This window comes from Dermochelys coriacea, chromosome 3, assembly GCF_009764565.3.
Source record: "Dermochelys coriacea isolate rDerCor1 chromosome 3, rDerCor1.pri.v4, whole genome shotgun sequence".
NCBI lineage: Eukaryota > Metazoa > Chordata > Testudines > Dermochelyidae > Dermochelys > Dermochelys coriacea.
In genome coordinates, this window is record NC_050070.1 from 144,738,566 (window position 1) to 144,756,370 (window position 17,805).

The window sequence follows — 17,805 nt, forward strand, 5'->3', positions numbered from 1 at the left end:
TCTGAACTGTTTATGAATAGAAAGGCTTATTAGACTTGGAATACAGTGTTCTTTTCTCTTACCTCCACCCTCTCAAAATCCTAAGTAAGCTTGATATGAGCACCAGTATCTAGATAATCTAATGGCATTTCTCCATAAGATTTTTTTTTTTGTATTCTCATCCTGTGGTTCACCTTTTTTTTTAAAGAAATGTAGTAAACATATTGATTTCACAAAAGTTTTGTCAGCTACCAAAAATAGTTCAGGCAATGACCCATATATAATTTTTGGTGGGGGGAAAAATATAGGTAGGACATAAAAGTTAGCACCACTGTTGTTTCCAACCTTTTATGGTCCTTCTTTTTTTTCTCCCTCTCTTTGCATCTGTACGTTTGCTTGTTTCTTCCTGTCTTCACGCTTGACACCTTTCTCTTTGTTCATTCTTTCTTATTTTGCCACTTTCTGTCTATTCTCGGTGGCCTCATCTATAGCCATTTCATAGCTCAAGTTCAGAAGCGCATTATATGCGGAGCCAGGTAGATTGTAAAATTGGCTAGGATTTCAAGATCCTGGTCTTCCTCTCCCCAACTGGCTTTAATTCATCTGTATACTAACTGTTGTGACTGATGATGCCAACAGAGAGCTGCTTAGGGAGAGCATGCCCCATGCAGGCAGCAAACAACTGACCAGGAAATTGAGGGATGGCTGCTTATGTGTGTTGGACTTTTGAAGCCAGTTCACAAGTGGCAATATTACCCCACAATTCACGGCAATATACCGGTATCCTGCCTGGAACTGATCCTGAAGTCAGGTGGCAGAACCACAATTATATCCATAAATATGTTGTCTGTTAACAGAACATTAACAAAAATATAACTTTTTTCTCTGAGAATTATCCTGCACACAGCTATTTTTTGTCCCATCAGGAATGCCTTGTAATTTGGTGGTAATCAGGCCTCACCTACCTGTTGCATTTCATAGCAGGCTCGGTGTCTCTCCTCTTGACCGGTTAACTTCTTCTAGCCTCAAGAAAGTACACAGCTTGTTCTCGGGGTTCAGGAGATGCATGCTTTTTAAAAACTGCTTATAGTAAATTTGTAAAAGTTTAGGATTTGTGATTTTTTTGGAACTGTTTCTAACTTTTGTTCTTCTTTAAAAATTTCTCAACTCTACTGATAGTTTCCTTTTACTTTTGGTATTTCTTCCCTATGTTTCTTAATAGTGCTTCTAAGTCATATTTCAATTGCATGTTGTTTCTCTGTATAGCAAGATGGGGGAGACTACTCTTGATCTGTCTCTATAACCTCAGACGCCTCTGCATTTGAGGTTGAATTGCCTGCCTACCTTCAGTAGCTCCCTACCTCAGGACAAGTTGTAGAATATTAAAGCATGTTGGTTGGGGGGCTCCAGCTGTCTACAGAGTGCTGATTAGTACCCCTTTTCTCCATCATAACCAGGAGCAGCAGGGGCAGGATCTCTTTGCAAGTCTTTCCAAATATCTCATATTTGCCCTTAAAAACAATTATCTTCAAACGTGTTTTTATTTCTCTTAGGGTAGCACAGTATACTTGAAAACTACACTTCCATCAGAAAGTATAGTAGCTACTACAGGTAATAGCTAAAACAATTTCTGTAATTGAAAAATTGGAGAGCAATTTTTTTAATTTTTTTTCAGTTTACTGTGTGTTTAGTCAGTTTTGCTATTTTGACAATGGTCAGTTGGACTTCCTGTTTCATGCACTGCACTTGGGGGAGCTCAAATCATCCAGGTGCTGCAAAAGGGCACTTAAAAGTAGTGGCAGCAGAATTGAAATTGAAGAGGGAGTGGGCATACCTTTTCACTGAGAGGAAGGGGAAGAGAGAGAAGATTGGAGGGCCATGTACGTCTGGTTTTGCTCTTGAACTTGCCCCAAAAACTCCTTTTAAAATCATCAGGAGAGCAGAAATAAACCTTTTCAAATTGAAATTCAGGGCATTCTGTGTAAAGGGTATTCTATATCAGAAGATTTTTTTTTTTAAATTAGTCAGTTTAAACAAGTCAGGTTGTCAGTGTTCTTTAAATCTGATAGGGATGTTCCCAAATTATCCTTATTTTTACAGCCATGTAGGGGATTGTAACCATGCCTGAACTATAATTAGCACTGCTACTGTCTTTCCTTATTTAGATTACCTGTGTACCAGCTACATTTTTGTCAGAGTGGAGTTTGGAGAGGAACCTTAGGCATAACCAAATAAAAATATAAACTTAAAGTGCATGTTGTTAAAAATAGACATTCATATGTAACAAGTGTGTTAGAGCAGAGCGAGTCTTGATATCTGATAAGATATGGGAACTGCCTCAATAGTACCCGATTTAATGTTTAAATCTACTGCTAACTGCAATTGCTTTCTTCCCTGCACACCCTCTGATGTCAGGAATGAAGTGAAAAGTAGAACTGTTTAGCAGTTTTCAATAGAAAACTAATGTTTTAATGCATTTTGTGACAGCTGACAGTGTGCTCTAAATTATAGCTAGTATTTTCTTTGTTCTAGATAAAGTAGAGGCAGCGTTCTCATAAATTAATTATAAATGAGAAAAAGATGTTTTACCAGTTTAGGTTTTTTTGTTCTGTTTTCTTTAGAACAGCAATCTCTGGCAAGATCTCTTCTCTTCTGTTATCTCTCTACCCTTGCAACCTGTCCCCATCCCTTCTCTGCTCCTGTCATCCTTGATTCCGCTGGTTATTTTAGCTTTCTCTTATCTTTACCTGAAGTCTCTTCTGTGGCTGATTTCCTTTTGCCTTGAAGAATTATATTTTTGTGTGTGTGGAGTTCTCATTTTCCTTTCTAACTACTGTTCTCCCTTTGTCTCCAAAATCAGTGTGCTGTTTTTTTCACACTTCTTAGATTTCTTCCCCTCTTAATTTCTTTATGGTCCTTCCAAGTTGGCTTCCTCCCCTCCATTTCCTGAAACTGTCCTGACTAATGGTTACCATCTGGCAAAGTCAAGGGGACACTCCTTATTTATACTGATCACCCCTCAGATTTCTCTCGTCTTTGATTTAATCATTCTGTGCTCTCCTTTTTCTCTTCCTATCACCATATATGTTGGCCTCCTTAAGGGTTCTATTCTCAATTTTTGATTTTGACACTTTTCCCTATTTTATAAAAATGTTTCACGTCTCTTGTTCCTGTGAAAGACCAACACAAGCATTGGAAGAAATAGACTAATTGAGTGGAAACGTGCATGTGACAGCACTTTGGTATGGTTAGTTTCAGTAAATAAATGTAAATATCCTTTGCTATGGTAATCTTGTCTGCTGCTTGAAACAATTCTCAGTCCCCTCCTCTTCTTTCTCTGACCTCCATCTATTTCTCTGCTTCATCTACCACCTCCACACTTATTCCCAAATCTAGCTCTTTACATTAATTCTCATATTTCTTGTTCTATCTATCTCTTGGATTTCGATATCATTCCCCAGTTGTCTCCTTCCTTCCTAATCTGCCTCCTTTAACTCTGTTAACAATTCCTTTCCTTTCTGTCTGCCAGGCTCCCAATCCTAATATCTTTTTTTGCTCTTCTCTCCTCCCATATGCAATCTCTTGTTATGTTTTGTCACTTATACCTTTAGCCTCTTCAAAATCCAGCCTACCCCATCATCTGCACAGCTGAAACCTGTGTGTGGCACCTGGTCACCTTGACTACTGTAACCTTCCCCTATTTGGCATCTCTGGTTCTCATTTCTTCACCCCTCTAGCAGTAACATTTTGGATACACTTAAGTCGTCGTCATCTCCCTCCACTCCAGCTGTGTCAGTCCCGTTTTTGAATCCCACCATTAGCTTCCCATCTCTCTCAGCTTCAAATTCAAGATCCTACATTATCTTGTCTCCTCCACCTTTGTCTCTGGGTCTTTGTGTACTTCTCCATCCTTTTACCTGATTGTTACCTTGATCTCCTCTTTGCAGCTTTGACCTTTGCCTTTGATCATTTTGCCTTCCATACTCAGAGTAATCTTCCTGTTCTTGTCTGGCAAGATTCCATTTGCTTACTTCACATCTCTTTATAGCCCTCATCCTCTGCCAGGGCTTCATATCTTCTCATAACAATCTCCTCCATCCTTCCCTGAATTATTGCTTACTGTTTTGTCTTATCGGAATTGAGGCCTCAATCTGTTACAAATTTTCACATGTAATAATCTTATTGAGTCTGCAGGATCAGGATCTTGAAGTATTTGCAGGATTTTTGGGTGGGCAGTGTAGTTGAAGGAGCACAATCAACTTGAAATCTAGTCATTTTCAAAAAAGAAAAGTAGTTTGATATTACTGTGACAGAATGGCAAGTTCCTGCAATATCCTTGGAAGACCTCATTGTATTAAGTTTATGTATTATTTTGGGCCAGGATTATATGTAACCTCTTTAAGGGGAAGATGTGATAGATGTGAGATTTTGGAATTCAAAATACTATATTGAAAATGTTGCAGACAGATATTGACTTTTGGGACAATAAGTGTTAAGTGGATTTTCTTGGGATTTCATAGGGAGAGAGGTTAATGCAAATTCCTCTACTCTGGTTTTGCAGGAACACAGCCTTTTGAAGTTATGCCCTTAGGAGAGGGGCACTATCTGCTGATCATCTGTTACAGAAGGCCAAGACCAAAGCTGTATAAATAAATGGATGATGTGCCCAGCCTTCATTCTGGTTCTGGATCTAAAATGGATGAACCTGTAATCAGAGAGAAAATCTGGTTGTGGGATTTGAAAGATTAAAACTTACCAGAACCTTAGGTTGTAGTTGGGGGTGACCTCTGGGAAGCTTTTTAGCATGGTTGTAGATTAATTAATTTTATTTTTTTAATGTTTCCTCTGTAATATTTTTACTTTAAGAATAAATGTGCTTGCTAAAGAAGGAGCTGTCTGGTAACTTACAATGGTGTGCTATACACTGTTTATAGTCTCTGAAGAGAAAGCACAGGCAGTGGCATGTTGAAGTAGTTTAGCTTGCTGGGGATATCACAGTGTAAAGCAAGGTTCTGTGTAGTCTTAAAATCCCTGGTCCAAAGTTAGTGAGATGCAGGTCTCCGAACAAGAGAGGTGACTGCTGGAAGCCTGAAGTTGATGTCCTTTGTGGACCTTGGAGGGGGCATACAGGTGCAGCTACCTTGAAACTGTGACAACTATACCTGTTGCTAAGTTTCCCTGTCAATTTTTATGATTGACATTTTTTCCTATTTTATAAAAATGTGTTTCACGTCTCTTGTTCCTGTGTGAAAGACCAACACAAGCGTTGGAAGAAATAGACTAATTGAGGGGAAACTGTGCATGTGACAGTACTTTGGTATGGTTAGTTTCAGTAAATAAATGTAAATATCCTTTGTTATGGTAATCTTATCTGCTGCTTGAAACAATAGCAGATAAAAATGAGACAGAAGTGTGATTTTAGTTTTTGACTGGTCACTGTGCCCCTCCTGATAGTGCAGCTATGTTCCAGTGTAAATCTTTCTTTGATCTTTGTATAATTCTACTAATATTTTTCGCCTGAAAATTGCCCAGTTCACTTTGAAGGCAAAAGTGAAATTTTCTGCAAAGTTTGAAGAGACTTGATCAATTTTTTTGAGTTAGTGGTCATTTAAAAAAATTACCCTAATTTGAAATTTCTAATTGGGTAACATTTAGAATGTGTCTAGGACACAAATGGCTGCTTAACCCCTTCAGATTTTCTATATAACAAAATCCAGGGTTGGATAGGGATGACTCACAATAGTTAACTAGCTGGTACTTTTTTGTGGTGGCTGTCATTGTTCCAGAATCTAAGCTTTCATTTAAAAACAAAACGAAAAGCCTCTCGTCCTTATGTCTGAAGATAACTTTCAAAATGTTAAATAAGTGGTGTCTTCCTGAAACTATCCTAATAAGAGGCATTTGTTGCTCCTATTTATATGGAAATATGAGGTGACACTGAAACCTTATAACAGTTTAAATGTGAGCATTAACATCTTACTGTCAATCAAAGTAGATGAGAAATAGATCACATTATGACAGTATGCTCATGACCTACTGTGAGTGGTGTCTCATTTTGATGTCAGGAATGGGAAACTCAGGGGAGAGTACTACTATTGTCTGCCTTAGGTTCTTCCCCTGGTTAAATCTTAACTCATGCATAGGATATATTTGAAGAAATGAGGATGTAAGTAAGTAATGTATTAACTATTGTTGGATCTAGTTGTAAATGTTAGTTTGTTTATAGGTAGTGTACTCCTCTAGTAGTTTGTAACTTAGCATGAGTCCTAAACTACACTTATGTAAGGGACTTATTCTGCTCCCATTGATGTCAATGGCAGAACTTCAGTACATCACAATGTAGGATTGGACACTTAACAGGAGCAGCGGTACAGGAGCTAGCAAACAGAGCTCAAAAACAGGGAAGTTTGGGGGAGGGGCTGTGTGGTGATGGTCTGGTTTTGTTTTGATGTTTGGTTTTTTTTGTTTTTTTGTTTTCCTTGATAGGAGCTTAGGCAGGAAGGCTATGAAAGATTCAGAGGCAACAGTAGTAGTGACCTAAGGAATGGAAGAGACCATGAAAATGACCGGCTATAGAAGATGCAGATACATTATTCTGGAGTGAGTGGGTATGGTTAAAAGAGCTTCGTTTGTATTGTGTCACCTGATAGAGCTGATGGAAGAGGTTTGGAGATGCAGGTGGAAACTATGGTTGAATTTTGAAGGTGATTCGAGCAGATGATGGAGGGAAGGGAAGATGAGGCTGAAGGGAAAAGTCAAGACTTGCAGGTGCAAGCTGGACTGGAGAACTGAGAGTAGACTGCTGGGTAAGGAAAGCAGCCAGTGGAAGCATGAGAGTACGAGAATCATGAAGAGGAAAGGGCTGACTAGTGAAGGAGAAATATAACTCAGGAACAGGTTTGCTGAGCTGAAAAATGAAGAAGGGGCATAGCAGGCAGTACAAGGTGGGAGGACAAGGAAGAAAAGAGCAGCTAGTCCTACAAGAAGAGGGGACAAGTCAATGGAGACAGTCAGTCGAGCCCCGGGAGAATAGAGGGAGAGTCGCAAAAGATTGCTAGAGAGAACAAAAGACAAGAGGACTTGCAGCCAGAAGGAACAGGAGGAAGGCCAGAGAATCACACCGTTGCCAGAAAAAGGCAGGTCTACATGACTGGGGGACTAGACTGGCCTGTCACCCGAGCTGATGCCTGGAGATAAGCTATGTGATGTGGACCCGAGGTTGAAGAGGACCCTAATAGGATCAGGAAAGAATCTACTAATTGTCCTTCACATTAGTACAAATGATACTGCTAGGTTCTTGCTGGAACGCATTAAGGGAGACTATGCTGGGCTGGGGAATACACTTAAAGAAATGGAGGCTCAAGTGATCTTCAGTGGGATTCTGCCTGTCCCTAGAGGAGGAAGAGGAAGGTGAGACAATATTATGTTGGTCAACAGATGGCTCAGACAGTGCTATAAGGAGGACTTCGGGATGTTTGACCACTAAGAACATTCATTGACAGAGGACTGTTTTCATGGGATGGACTCCATCTGAGTAGGGAGGAAAATAGACTTTTGGAATAGAGGTTGGCACAACTCATTAAAAAAACAGCTTTAAACTAGGAACCCAGAGGAGATGGTTGGGAAATACTCATGTAATCTCCATGCCTGATTCTAACATTGAACAGGAGGAAAATCAAGAAAGGGAATTCAGCAAAGGAAAAAGGAACAGCACTGCGTAGGAGAAGGGACATTAAAAGGAAAGAGAGCTTCACTGGTATTGGCACTAACAGGCAGGTAGGCGATACTGGCAGTAGAATGACTGACTGTATCTAATTGGGTGAGAAATTTGGGCAAAGCCAAGCAGAAACAGCTAAGACGTCTGTACTTCAATACAAGAAGCCTGGGTAACAAAATGGAGGAACTGGTGCATGAAGTGAAACCAGATATTAAAGGGATAACAGAAACATGGTGGACTAGTAGTCATCAGTGGAGAGATTGAAAAGTATGTGCTGTTTAGGAAAGACAGAAATAAAGGTAAAGGTTGTGGAGTAGCATTGTATGTTAATGATGAGGTAGACTGTAAAGAAATTAGAAGTGATGGAATGGATAAGTCTGTTTGGATCAAACTCACTTTGGGGAAGAAAACTTCCAGCGGTTCCCCTGGGATAGTGCTTGGGATACGCTGCAGACGCCCCAGGATCCGATATGGGTATGGATAGAGATCTCTCTAATATTTATAATTAAATAAAAACTACTGGGAATTGTGTGATTATGGGAGACTTTAACTTCCCAGGTATAGATTGGAGGACAAGTGCTATTAATAATAGTAGGATCCAGATTTTCCTGGATATGATAGCTGACAGATTTCTTCACCAAATAGTTGCTGAATCTACAAGATGTGATGGCATTTTAGATTTGGTATTGATGGGTAGTGAGGACCACACAGAACTGGTTGTAGGGGACAACCTTGGTTTTAGTGATTATGAGCTAATTCAGTTTAAACTAAATGGAAAGGTAAACAAAACTAGATCTGCAACTATGGTCCTTGATTTCAAAAGGGTAAACTTTTTTTTTTTAAAGGGTGTCAGTTAGGGATGTGGACTGGACTGCAGAACTCTGAATGTTCTGAAGGTTCTGAATGTAGAGGAGGCTTTGAATTAGTTTCTGCAACTTTGACAAAGTATCTGAAGCCTGCATCCCAAGCAAGAGGAAAAATTTTGTAAGTAAGGGTTGCAGATCAAGCTGGAGGAGCAAGCATCTCAAACAGATGATTAAGGAAAAGCAGAAAGCCTCCAAGGAATAGAAGATGGGATGGATCAGCAATAAAAGCTACCTCTTGGAGGTCAGGAAGTGTAGGGAAAGAGTGAAAACTGCCAAAAATCAAGCAGAGTTGGATTTTGCAAGGGAAATTAAAACCAACAGTAAAAGGTTCTTTAGCCATATAAATAACAGGGAAACAAGGAAAGAAGCAGTGGGACTGCTAAACACTGAGGATGGGGTGGAGATTAAAGATAATCTAGACGTGGCCTAATACTTACATAAATACTTTGCCTCCATTTTTAATAAGGATAATGAGGCGCTTTGGGGTAGTGGCATGGTGGATAATGGAAATGGGGATATGAAAGTAGAAATGATCACATCCAAGGTGGAAGTCAAACAGCTTAATGGGACTAAATTGGGGGACTTGGATAATCTCCATCAAATAATATTAAAGGAATAAGTATATGAAATTGCAAGCCCAATAGCAAGGATTTTTTTATGGGCTATAAACTTGGGAGTTGTACCCTATGGCTGGAGGATTGCTAATATAGTACCTATTCTTAATAAAGGGAAAAAAGTTATCTGGGAAACTACAGGCCTGTTAGTTTAACCTCAGTTGTATGCAAGGTCTTAGAACAAATTTTGAAAGAGAAAGTAGTTAAACATAGAAGTGAATGATAATTGGGATAAAATACAACATGGTTTTATGAAAGGTAGATTGTGCCAGACCAGCCTGATCTTGTTTGAGAAGATAACTGATTTTTTTAGACAAAGGAAATGCATTAGATATAATCTATCTGGATTTCAGTAAGGCATTTGATACAGTTCCACATGGGAGGTTATTGGCTAAATTGGAGAAAATGGGGATTAATATGAGTATTGAAGAGTGGACAAGGATCTGGTTAAAGGGGAGACTACAGTGGGTCATACTGAAAGGTGAAGTGTCAGGCAGGAAGGAGGTTACTAGAGGAGTTCCTCAGGGATTAGTCTTGGGACCAATCTTATGTAATGTTTTTATTAATAACTTGGGCACAGAAAGTAGGAGTGTGCTAATCATATTTGCAGATGACACAAAGTTGGAGGTATTACCAATACGGAGGAGGACTGGAATATCATACAAGAAGATCTGGATGGTGTTGAAAACTAGAGTAATAGAATGGGATGAAATTTAATAGTGCAAAGTGCAAGGTCATGCATTTAGGGACTAACAACAAAATTTTTTGCTATAAGATAGGGACTTACAGTTAGAAGCTACAGTGAAGGCGAAAGACCTGGGTGTATTGGTTGATCATAGGATGACTATAAATGGCCAATGTTATGTGGCCGTGAAAAAGGTTAATGCAATCTAAGAATGTATCAGGAGAGGTATTTGCAGTACAGATAAGGAAGTGGTGTTGCCATTACACAAGGCTCTGGTGAAACCCGATCTGGAATACTGTGCACAATTCTGGTATCCCATGTTTTTAAAAAAATGAATTCAAATTGGAACAAGTGCAGAGAAGGGCTGGAATGGAAAACCTAGGTTGTGAGTGGAGACTAACTAAATAAAGGCTGTGGGGAGACATGATTGCTATCTGTAATTACATCAGAGGGATGAATAGTAGGGAGGAAGAGGGGTTATTTAAGTGCTAATATTGACACAAGAACAAGTGGATATAAACTGGCTATCAATAAGTTTAGGCTCAAAACTAGATGAAGTTCTGGAACAGCCTTCCAAGGGGAGTAGTGCGGCAAAAAACTGGCTTCAAGATTGTGGTTGATAAGTTTGTGGAGAGGATGGTATGATCATACTGCTTACAATGGAATATAGCCAATCTGCGACTGCTAGTAGCAAATATCCCTAATGGCCAGTGATGGGACATTAGGTGGGGAAAGCTCTGAGTTACTACAGAGAATTCTTTCCCAGGTGTCTGGCTGTTGGGTCTTGGTGAAATGCTCAGGGTACAACTGACTGTTGTATCTGGGGTTGGGAAGGAATTTTTCCCCAGGTCAGATTGGCAGAGACCCTGTTTGATGGTTTTTGCTTTTTTGCCTTCATCTGCAGCATGGGCTTAGGTCACTTGCAGGTTTAAACTAGTGCAAATGGTGGATTTTCTGTAACTGGAAGTCTTCAGATCATGATTTGAGGACTTCAGTAACTTAGCCAGAGATTATGGGTCTATTACAGGAGTGGGTGAGTGAAGTTCTGTGGCCTGCAGTGTGCTGGAGGACAGACTAGACCACGATGATAGTCCCTTCTGGCCTTAAAGTCTGAGTCTATGAGAGGGTTTTCCTTAGCTCAGTTGGTTAAGGCCTGTATTTTGAGAACTAAAGAGTTTGGATTTTTATCTCAACTCTTTGGTTTATCTAGCAGTTATTTGTATCAATGGTTTCCTTGCAGAATGGCATTCAGTTTCTTCTACATTCTTCTTCTTCATTCTTCTACAAGGTATGAAAAAATTTATCATGTCATTAAAAATTACTCTGGGTAAGGGAGCCTATTAGCTGTAGCTCCATATTAAGTTCTTTTTCAGACTTGCTGTATAATTTCTGTGTGTGTTTATTTCATAACTTTGCACAGGGGATGTATTCTTGTGATTACTTTCAGGATAGGCTATTTTTTTAAGTTAGAAAGCAGTTGAACAAGCTATTTTCAAAATATAAAATTGCTTAAAAATTACTTTGTTTTAGCTCCCTGTAGCTAATTAGCATCTTACTGTAAAATTTTGAACCTAATTTAAATATTAAAATCTAGGGCATATGTTGATTAAAAATGCTTAGAAAAATCAGCTGGTGGTTCTGATACAGTGAAGCAAGATTTATAAAGGCCTCAAATTATATCAATTCTTTGGGGGATTTTCTGACTAATACTACAGTTGGTATAAGAAACACTTTTAAATGCCTTCTTTCTGGAAATTTGTCCTGTTTCTCTCTTAATTCTTTGCATTCCTCTATCTAAACAACCAGGGTTTCTTCATTACCCTTCAAGTAAACACCAATCCATTCCTCCAAATCCCTCCAAATTTCACATACGCATGCTTTTTTCCGAACAACTCTGATGTACACTACTTTTGACAATTTAAAAGTGGAGCACATAGTTATTCTAATTCAGGATAACGTTTTTGAATTACACAAGGATTAACAAATAGATCTGCTCAGCACCATCAACTGTACATCTGCTTTCTCTTGCGGCTAGCCAGGGTGGATTGATTTAAAATAAGGCAATTGAAATCATTAAGTGGAAAGGCTTGAATTTTTAAATCAATTTTAATCAGCTTTTCCATCTGTACTTCAGTTATTTTATGGTAGTCACAACTAATAAAATGTTGATTTACAACTAAATAGAGCCTTTATTCTAGGGCTCTCAATCGCAGTTAATGCGTGCCATTAACTCAAGACAAATTAACACTTTTTTTAACGAGCATTGATCGCAAGCCTCTGGAGACGGGAGTCGGTGGTGACTGGGCAGGGAAGGAGATACCCTGCCACCTGCATCATCCCTTCCCCGCTGGACAGGGTTGGCCTTATGGGTAGGCGAGGGAGGCCTCTAGTGCGTGCTTCTAGGGCAGGGGTGCCCCTTCTCCCTCCGTTATGCTCCACTGTTGTTCCCTCCTCCTCCTCCCCCATGGAGCTCCCCTGGCCAAGCTGCTCCGGACCAAGAGCCTGCCTCCCATCTGCTGCACAGAGCGGCGTTGGGGACCTGATGTCAGGGTGTCCTTTTCCCTCTGCCCATATACCCGCTTGCTGCTGAGCTGGAGTCAGGGAACAGGGTAAGCCTGTCTTCTGCTGCTCCTGGCTCAGGAGTGAATGCTGTGGACAGCAGCTGCTGCTGACTGAAAAAGCATTTAGGCTCCTGAGTGCTCTTCTTAAAGAGACAACCATCTCCCATCAACACACACGCTCTCACACCAAACCAAAATCTGAAATGGCGCCCCTAGTGAGCCAGGAGTAGCCAGAGGGCTGCAGGATGGCCAGCAAGATGCAGCCCCTGTGTGAGAGCATGGAGCCTGCCATGAGCTGCAGGATGAGTGCCAGGCACCGCGAGCCACAGCAGCAGCGCAGAAATAAGGGTGTGTTGTAATTGAAATATATTTGAAAATGTAGAAAACATCAAAAAATATTTAAATAAGTGGTATTCTGTTAAGAGTCACTAAAACTGCGATAAATCATGACTGTTTTTAATCTCATGATAAATTGCGATACTTTTTTAAAAATTGTTTGACAGCCCTACTTTATAGTAGATGTGGTATATCTTTTTTGCTACATAGCAGGGTATGTTTTAACTGTATACACTTATTTAAGCAATTAGATAGCTTAATATTTTCAGATTCTTATTAACTGAACATTTTTAGTATGCTAGAATATAGTGAATAAATATGTTGCTTATTTCCTTATAATTTTTGCTTGTGATTTGTGTCGGACCTTATCAGGATGTTAACTGGAATTGAATTCAACACACAAAATAGCATATAAAATATATATTTATTAATCAAAACAACTTTAAATATTTTGGATACATAACCATATCAAAAGTTTCACATTTACTACTAAATGATTTATTAAAGGAACAGAGGTATTAACTGTAGTTGGTGAATTAAACTGATTATTTCAGGTCAGCCTGAAATTTTCAAATATGCCTTAGTGAAAGTGAAAAAAGAAAAGGAGTACTTGTGGCACTTTAGAAACTAACAAATTTATTTGAGCATAAGCTTTCGTGAACTACAGCTCACGAAAGCTTATGCTCAAATAAATTTGTTAGTCTCTAAGGTGCCACAAGTACTCCTTTTCTTTTTGCGAATACAGACTAACATGGCTGCTACTCTGAAACCTGTCATTAGTGAAAGTGATTGGAGCTGAAGTTCTTTCTTGCCTAAGTCTCTTGAAAATTATACAAATCTCCTAAGTTACTTAGGCTGCTCTTCAGATGTTTAAAACTGCTAGATTTCATTCCCTTCCTCATTGTTTTTATTCATAGACTGGAAGGGAAAGACCATGTTTTCCTGCTTTCTCAACTCGCAGTCGATTTCTCAGCTGTGAATGAATTAGTCCAAATGAAGAAAATATTCTTTGTGCCTGCAGAAGAGGCTACTGCTATCCAAAGTTGGTTTAGTTCTTCAACCAACTCTGGTTCCAGGTGCTTAGCTAGTGACTTGCACCAGGTTAGTAGTGTGACTTTCTTTAAAACATCGGCAGACGTGCTGCTTGAAAGGTTCACCTCCAGCCCTGACATTTATTATGGTTGGCATGATTGCTGTGTGACTATTAGATTCCCACCTCATAGCAGCAGCATCATCTTCAGCAAATAGGTGTCTACCCTAGTACTTTGGGTTGAGAATATTGGCATGAAAATGAGGTGGAGTTAAGTACTTGATCCATCTGCTTCTTTACTACCTGCAATTTAATTTTGTTGTTTAGTATTTCTTTCTTCAATGTTTCTTGAAGTTCTTTCCAAATTTCAGCAGCATCAGTAATACACTAGCTCACTTTCTGCAGTTTGTCCAAAGCTATGGAAATAGGTTTCAGTATATTCAGCATATCTTCTACATTTCTCTTTAGTTTGATGTTGACTACTTTGGCTGCAATAGTTCCATCTGTTTTGTCACGATTTTCTTCACAAACTGTCATCCGAATTGGCCAGTTCTTAGTAAATAGCTTAAAACAGTCAACCACTGAATTCCATCAGACATTTTTGGGGGAGAATTCCTCCTCCTCCTCTCTTCAGTGAAGCTGAAGCAAAGTGGCTGGTCTGGAAGTATTTTGCAATTTCAGCAATGTTTTCCTTTATTCCTAAAGCTGTAGTTAAGACTTTGGCTAAAAGAAGCATCAAATGAGCACTTCACCTATATGTTATAAATTGCTACATTTGTAGCATTGTTTGTCACAAAGCTACACTTGACATTTAAATTTTTGTTCACAATTTTCCATAGCTCTTACTGCTAATTCTTATAAGTATTCTGCTGCATGAGCATTTCCTGAAGTATCGACTGTTTTTGTGAGATAAACAACCCCATCTTTTGTTGTCGCATAAGCATGTATTTCTGGATCATTGTATACATTGCTCCACCCAGCAAGACTCGGATTAATGAATTTCTCGTTGATGTTTTTTGCACACTGTTCAGTTTCCTTCTCATACACTATATCTAGCAACCTTCCAGGAAAGTCTGCTTTGCTGGGTAGAGTGTAGTATGTTCCTAATGATTGAACAATGTTAACAAAATATTTGTTCTGAATAAGATGAAAGGGAGAATTTGTTGCATAAACAAACCAAGCAATCTTTTCATCTATGGTGTCTTGCTGGAATTTGCTGGTCCTGATTATGAACTCCTCCTTGGTTTTATTGGGTGATTAAGAAAGTTTTTTTTTTTTTTTTTTTTTTTTTTTTTTTTTTTTTTTTTGACACAGGTAATTTACTGTCTGACATATTTAGTTGCAATACTGTTGGTAGTACCAACAGACACCTAAAACTTCAGAGTTATTGCAGATGATGAACATTCATAATGTGTTGTCTAAAACTCTGAAACAAAATGGTAAAAAAACAAAAAAACACTGAGTATTACTCAGTACAGTGCTTTAAAAACGAGATTGTTAAATATATTTCCTACAGCAGCTGTTTGTACTACTGTGTAAATGATTTATTTGAAATCCCATTTTATAAAGGAAAAAATTAATACATCATAAGGATTATCATTTAAATCTATTTAAACCCTCATCTCTAGCAACATACCAAACAGGTTGGAATTAAAAAGTATATATATTAAAATTCATAAATGCCTAATAAAACGTTGCTTTTAAACAGGAAATCTTCACCTAGGATATTTGATTACATTGAGCAATAAAAAAATCATTTCAGAAGTCCAGCAGTAATAGTAAATATGTAATTGATAAATATTCTCTCAATAAACTAACATACCAATTATATTTTCAACAGACATTTTGAAATTCATAAATAAGGAATACACTCAAAACACAAATTTGACAGTAATATAGATTATCATTTACTAGCAAGTAAGACTCGGTAGGCAGTCTGTAAGAATGAGTTTACTAGCCAGTTGATCCAAATTGTTCAGACACGTCCACATCATCTTCAAAGTTACAACCTTCTGAGGAGCATTTTTTTCATAATGTTTCATTCTGACAACTAGGCCTCGCATTTCTTTGTTGCACAGTTTACATTTGGCTCATGTTCCTTTTTTATCCAGAGATACAGGAATTTATAGAAAATATTCCTAAATAGGGTCTTTTTAAGACCTGCAGCCACGGTCTCCAGTTCCCAGTTTTTGAAATGAACACTTAAGGGCGGCACTCTGATGAATGTTGTCCCTTCTTCCTACAGTGTCCTGCTTTTGACACCAGCATTATTCCTTTCTGGTTGCATACTCTGCTGCTCAGGGCAGCGGGTATTGTAGGCTGTGCCTCCCCAAACGGCCAAGTGTGACCCACGCTCCACCCCTAGGCCAGGCCCCCCCCCCTCCCTTGCAGTTCCCAGCACTCTGTCCTGGCCCAGGCTGGGTGGCCTGCCTCCCGCAGGGATTCAGGGCAGCTGCCGCTTGGGCTGCACTTCCCAGTGCACCGGGGCTGGGGGTACTGCAGGTGCGCTGCCCGGAGCACTAGGGCTGGCGGTGCTGCAGACGCGCTGCCCGGCTCTCTGGTGTTGACTGCTGGGGGCACTGTGGCCATGCCACCCGACCTCCTGGGGCTGGGGGCACTGCCGCCCGGTGCTTTGGGGCTGGCCGCCTGGTGGCGCTGGTCTGGGGGTGCTGTGACCACACAGCCCAGCGCACCGGGGCTGGGGCCTTGCCTCCCGGCATTGAGGCCAGGGGCCGTGAGGAGGTGCTCTGGGTTTCTGCGGGGGGTCAAAAAGGGCAGTGGAGGGGGGTGAGAAGGGGAGGGGGCGGGGGTTCGCCTCCCCCAACGGCTGGATCACTGGCTGCCCATGCTGCTCCTTCTCCCTTGTTACATAACTCCCACTCCCTACCCCCAGAAAAACAAAAGTAGGAACAATCAAAGACTTATGTTCATGTAACCTAAATGCCGTTTGCATTTCAGTGTTTTATTTGTTTAGACTAGAGACAGGGAGGGAGGCAGCTGAGAAATTAATAGATTTCTGTTTGTATCTGTCTGTGTACACATGCAAGGAGATGGTTCAAGGCCATTTACCTGAAATGCCCAAAACCATCCAGAAGCAAAGGCTGGTAGTTACTGGGCGAATCAGTATTTTTGCATGACCTGGAGAGTAAGTTTCTATGATGGGTACAGTCATAAATTGAGAACTGAGCTAGTCAGAGCTCAGGTAGGCAGAAGCTATAAAATAGGAGTATGAGACCACCCAGGTGAACTCAGTGTATGATCCTGATGAAATATATGATGTTGTCTCCTGGAATCCAGAGGCTGGATCTCAATGCCTATGTTGACTTTTACTGTCATTTGCACCCAGTAGTACAGCCCCTTGGTATTCCCACAGGATCAAGCCCTGAATACAGTACATGACCTATTGTGCCATATTTATAAAGCTTGACCTCAAAATTTAATGTTTTCCCCCTGATTTTTTCTTTATATAGAAAAGCAGTCTTTAACTCAAAGTTTTTGATAGTGGCTCAGTCATGGAGTCAGCATATTTATTTTTTTTATTTAAATGTTTTGAGAGATTATAATTTTACACCTTAACATATTTTGTATTAAACACACTTTTCATTTTAAATGTGTATTTTTAAAGAGAAAACCTGATTATAATTTAATTAACGAAATAAAATTTTGACACCCCCCCCCAAAAATCATCAGTTTATATCCACCCGGTTGCCAGCTTGCAGCATTAACTGACCTGTTCATGCTTTCCATGTGCCCCTGATATGCCAAGGAGGCAGGCTCTAGTGGGGAGTGAGAGAGGGTTTTGGTGGCTATAGGAGGCATGAGTCTGGATGTGTGGAGGCTAGGGGAGTGAGTCAGATTTGGGGTACAAGGAAGTGACCAGAGCAGTGGGGAGATGAGGGCAGAGAGGTCAGAAAAACAGGAATGTATGCAGGTAGGGGTGGGAGTGGTGTGGGGGGGGGTGAGGAGTGTGTGTTTGTGCCAAGGCATTGACATGCGCTGGGATTTTTGGTGTACCAG

The 17,805-nt window shown here is 39.9% G+C and overlaps 1 protein-coding gene across 7 annotated transcripts in view; it reads left to right on the plus strand.

Moving 5' to 3' along the window:
• The window catches only part of PRKD3 (protein kinase D3), an 80,309-nt gene that overhangs the window by 10,401 nt on the left and 52,103 nt on the right, over positions 1 to 17,805 (plus strand). The window contains exon 1 of one of the 7 annotated variants that reach the window (XM_043512281.1): positions 6,544 to 6,579. The exons of the other annotated variants lie outside the window; for them this stretch is intronic. Coding sequence (XP_043368216.1) covers positions 6,559 to 6,579 — 21 coding nt within the window. The 5' untranslated portion in view covers positions 6,544 to 6,558. Of the gene's footprint in view, positions 1 to 6,543; positions 6,580 to 17,805 lie in introns of those variants that run through there. 7 annotated transcript variants of the gene reach the window in all.